Raw genomic sequence first — 5220 nt, forward strand, 5'->3', positions numbered from 1 at the left:
CGTTACCCAGCAGTGGAAGCGGTGGTTGAGTCGAAGCATGAATTGTTTTCCAATTTGTTGGTACGAAGACAATATCGTTCGTTAAAATCTGTGCTTTGCTTCTTGCACTCTCTTGAACTGCGCCCAGCGGATACGTCCGTGAAATTACAATAAAATTTTCACTGGTATTCTGACAGCTACGCCTTCGCAAAAATTTGAGTGAATATCACCTTTTTTGTTTTCATAATAATGACAGGCTGCGAGAATAAGGTACCGGGGAGCTGTGAAAGATTACCCGTATTCTGATGAACGAACATATGCATGTACAAAACTAAATGATGCTAATTGGCAGGTTTATTTACCTAGTTCGCTTTTGTTTTAATATGTTTAACCCAGCACGTCTCTGTAGGTTTTATTTCGCGCAGTAAACGGTCCGATTTTTCTTGCAGCGTACGCGTTCCCGTTCGTCATTTTTCCCGAGGTGGTAAAAACAATGAGCTGGCCCAAGTTCTTGTCTGGCCTGTTCTTCTCTTCGCTCTTCGCTCTCTCGGTGGACACGCTGGTGAGCGGAAAGAAAGCAAGCTTTCGGAGCGGGCAGTGTGCGCTGTGAACAAGGTTCCTACAACCGGGATGCTCGAAGGCGACTTGTGGTGTGAGCGGATCATGAACTGTGTTGCCGAGTGGCATGATGGTTCGCCGCTCATGAGGACGGCATAATAACTCAAATAACGGTTAATACGGAGAACTGTTATATTACAGAACCAATAGTTCATAATCATTGGTCCACATCCGAGCCTGGTACTCTTCGTCATTCGCTCGACACTTAACCGCGGGCGATGATGCGGCGGATGTTTCTCAGTGAATTTGACTGTTTCCAGTGCAGCACCGCATCAGGGTACGGTTCACCCGCATTGTTTTAGAACCCAGTTGGGCTGCACGCCACGCCACGCCAGAATATAAACTCCGTAAAAACTGAAAGGTGTACGGGGACTCGTGTTTACATAAAGCATCTTGATAGAATAAATGCGGCCACAAGGGACGCACGCCTTCTTAAAACCCAAAAACCGAAAAAGTGTGCAAAATTGATGTGCCCTTCGATCAAAGAGCCGCCGTTGAAAATAAACATGTTTTATACGTGATTGGCATTGATAGGCCCCATCATCTCGGCCTTGTGAGGCCTCAGTTTTGCAGGCCATGGCTAAGTAAGTAGCGTGAAAAGAAGTTTGTTATGGGGGAGAGATGTCGGTAGTCGGTAGTGTGGTTGAATCATCAGAAAGCGAAAAACATTTTGAAGTGTCCTTTGATTGAGCCTGATGCGACACCGGCGATTAGGAATGGCTTGCTTACAAAACAACGAATAAAACAATGACAGTAGATTAAGGTATGTGTCCGTCATGGCACCATCGTCGAGGGGAATGCGTCACCAGTGCCGTCGCTTTGGATACGAAAAGAGCATGCGATGTAGACCAACAAGGGACTGCGCCGTTGCTATGGTAACGCGGAGCGACACAGCTGCGATACTAGGCGCTGGTGCGGACGCCGGAAGTGAAACGCCATTGGTATGCTAGTACGTCAGCGCCGGCGATGACTCTTCAAAAGGCACTCATCGATTGCCTGCGATGAAAAATTTCCTGCTAGCATTGCCAAGCATGTTTATGCGGATTCTGTAATCATTTTAGTAAGGCGTTACGTAGGCACGACAACATAATATCATTGCGATAAGGACGCATTGGTACCACAACAACGGCCTGCTTAGCGGAGTATCCCTGAAGCAAAATAATATTTACGTTATTTTGCATATTGTGGGAGATCCATTGAGTATGTTCCCAGTACTCTTGGTTATGTTACTGGCGCTTCATCATAATCACCCCCCTATCATCAGCGGGGCGATCAGGGGGGCAATGGCGCCTGGTCACCGTGATCACCTGTGCATAGCCTTCATCACCGCTTGGGTGATTCCTTCGCCCGAGCGCTCAAATAAATGGGCACGCCAAACATTGTCTCTCAATATACGCAATAAAACATGCTGCTTACAGTATTTATTTCATATAATCAAAGTACTACAGTAATCCCGTCAAACGTTACAGTGCGGTATATTCACATATGTTGCAATTTCGTCAGATGAGCGTGTACCCGCGCTAATTTTTGCATTATCGAATCGAACGACTTGATATGGGGCTCAGTTCTAGTAGAGCAACCTGAATGTTAACGTACCAGCTCCATTTTGGCATGTAGTTACACCAGCGTGTTCGGACATGTCCGTGGGCCAGGGGCATAAAGGGAAAGTAAAGGCTGCGCCTTTCGGGTCATGTGTTGGCAGCACACCGAGGTGGCAGGCTTAACTCCGGGAGAAAAGGTGCGCCGATCGTGACCAAGAAATTGCCGGCCCAGGCTTAGTTATTGCCCTGTAACTATGTAGAGCGCATTTTTGAACCCTACTATAACGTTCCACCTAGCAGAAAAAGTTGTTTTGCTGGAGGACTAATACAAACGACGACATGTGCACTTATGTTTTCAATTTGTTTTGATTAACCTGTTTTATTCTGCCAAATAACCCACATGTTTTCTGATCAGTTATTGCAATTTTATTTTTTTTGTCTGATCGAGAACACATTGGTCAGTCTATGAAAGGTTTTTCGTTGGCTGACTCGTTCATTTCACACGTGCCAAATGTTTTAGGCAAGAGAGACTAGAATAGGGACTAAAATACAGCCGTTAGTCTTTGCAGGCAACCGTTCATCTTCAAGGGGAGTATCTGCGGTAGAGTGTTGCCGTGTGCACAAATGCGGAATATCTGCTCGTCCCCGCCGATTTTCAAGGAGTAACGGGGAGACGAAACGCATACATTTAGTCTCTTTGTTGCGTCGTTAATTCCCTGTAATGGCGTCCCCGTTGCCATTTCGAGCCTATGTCTGTGGACAGTTTAACATTTCCAAAACACAAGTCATTGCAATCAGTGGGTCCTTCACATGGTGCCACGGGTGAAAATATCGATGTTAATTATAAGAAAAGCGCCTAGCGTTAATCTAGCGGCTGGTAATGGCAAGGAGCGGCGAAGCACGATGGACAAACGCTTCTCAGTGAGGTTATGTTGATACGCTGGGTTGCATACGATTCGCGCGAGATAATAACGGCCGATGGAAGATTTCAAGTGCGTCAACAATAACACAAATACTAGTGACAATAGTAAACGTTGATCCCCAAGTGAAATGGATATCTATATGTTTAACAGGCGAGAAAAACGCATTAGTTGCTGATGATAACTTCAACTTAAAAATACTCGCTTCAGCTAAGCGTCTTAGAGTTCTTTTATATTCGATATATAATTGCCTTGTGCACCAAAGCTATGACAATGCTGCAACTGCGGTAAAACCCGGTTGCGTTTCCCAGTCCCGATCTTGTAGCAACGCTAACTTTAAGAATTCAGGCTAAGCAACACCGAATTTTATTTCGCCGATGCAGGAAAATATGGACTGTTTCCCTATTCCGACACTCACACAGACGACCCCTTTCACATACGATACCTAGAGCCCGTAACATATGCGGAAACAAATGAGTCGTCTGATTACCCAGCCACCTGTCTCATCTAGGCGACGAGCTGGTTGTTCTTTAGGAGAAAAAACTATTATTATTATTAATATTATTATTATTATTTTTTCCAAGCACTCCGAAGTCTTGGAAATGTGTGTCGGATTACAAAGGAATTCTCTTCTCCAGATCCATTTCTAATGCTATACAATGCAATATGTATCCCCCAGTTAGAATATGCTTCTGTTGCCTGGAACGGCATCTCCAAATCTAGTAGTGAATTAATAGAACGTGTGCAGAAGAAGTTTTTATCCATATTTAAGCACCGTCATCACAATCACAGTGCGGGTCCTGATTCTGACTTACCCATAGTTCCTTCCATTCCTTCGTTGACCTGCAGACGTATGCGTGCAGACCTTACATTTCTTCACAAAGTTGTTCATGGTGACCTTTCTTGCGCGGACCTGCTTAACTGTTTAGAGTTTAGTGTTCCACAGAGGCCCACCAGGTCGCATCGCCCTTTCTTGACCGCTGCGCGCAACTCCAATCATTCTCCAGTGCGCAGAATACAGAATTGCTACAACCGCTTCTCTGAACACCTTGACATCTTTCAAAGCTCCTTTACAATTTACCGTACTGCGCTGTTGAACACAGTATGTTAAACATCTATGATATCTCTGTCGTTCGTTTTTCTTTTTTTTTATTGCTGAAATTTGGTTTCTCTGCGGTTCTGTTTAACCAATATAGTTGCCTGTTTTTGAAACTGTTCACTTATCATGCTTGTCTTATCATTTGTCTCTATACTCTTGTCATTGTTTTTGTCGTCTTACTGTCAAACTTTGTTCTCTGCTTGTTGTGTATTCATTACAATAAGCTGAGCCACAAAGGCATCTTCTTTTTTCTTTTTACCTGTACCCAGGCTCCGCCTGTTCTTTATTTTTGTAATTTTCGCTACTTCAATATGTGTGTGTCTTGTCGCTTGTTTGTTTCTTGCAATATGTTTCTTGTATTTTGTTTTCATATAACTATCCGTGCGCCAGCACTCAGGCCTCTGGCTGTTCCTGGGCACGTAAATAAACATGATTGATTGATTGATTGATTGATTGATTGATTGATTGATTATTATTACTGTTATTATTATTATTATTATTATTATTTATGTTGTTGTGCCCGGTACTAAGGCCTCAAGGCTGTTCCTGGGCACAATTAATAAACATGATTGATTATTATTTCATACATACTGCAGACCACACTAGGTCCAAGTAGGAAGGGCATATGGTAGATACACAGGTAAAAGAAAAATAGCAACTCAAGTGCAGCAAGAAATGCAATTACTCTAAGAAATGCTTGCAGAATACGGTTCACTTAACGTGTTCCAGTCAGACACGGTCAGAGAGAAAAAAGAATACATTAACGTATTAGTTCTGGCAAAAAACGTGGTAAGTTAGAATAGAGGTGCCGAGTTGGCCTGGTTGGAAGAGAAGATACGTACAGTCGTCAAAAGTGTTAACAATAACGAAGAAGCGGTTGCCAGCCTATGCACGGAGCGGCACATTACGATAGCCAACGACGCATCTTCGGCGGTTGATAATCGGGGCTCCTTAGGCTGACTTGCTGTACTCCGCAGCTCCAGCGCATGCGCACAGCTTCGCTGATTACCCAGGGCGCTACAGCAAGCTGCCGCTCTGTGCATATGGTGGCACCTCAATCTTT

General features: G+C 44.1%; 1 protein-coding gene across 1 annotated transcript in view; it reads left to right on the forward strand.

Annotated features, from left to right (window-relative positions):
* Nucleotides 1-589, forward strand: part of LOC144160157 (sodium-dependent nutrient amino acid transporter 1-like) — a 16271-nt gene extending 15682 nt beyond the window's left edge. Inside the window, exon 9 of the mRNA XM_077691754.1 lies at nt 429-589. Within this exon, the coding sequence (XP_077547880.1) occupies nt 429-589 (161 nt within the window). The remainder of the gene's footprint in view (nt 1-428) is intronic.
* The last annotated feature ends 4631 nt before the right edge of the window (nt 590-5220 follow it).

This window comes from Haemaphysalis longicornis, unplaced genomic scaffold (genome assembly GCF_048455015.1).
Source record: "Haemaphysalis longicornis isolate Haplotype H1 unplaced genomic scaffold, Haemaphysalis longicornis Haplotype H1 scaffold_10, whole genome shotgun sequence".
NCBI lineage: Eukaryota > Metazoa > Arthropoda > Arachnida > Ixodida > Ixodidae > Haemaphysalis > Haemaphysalis longicornis.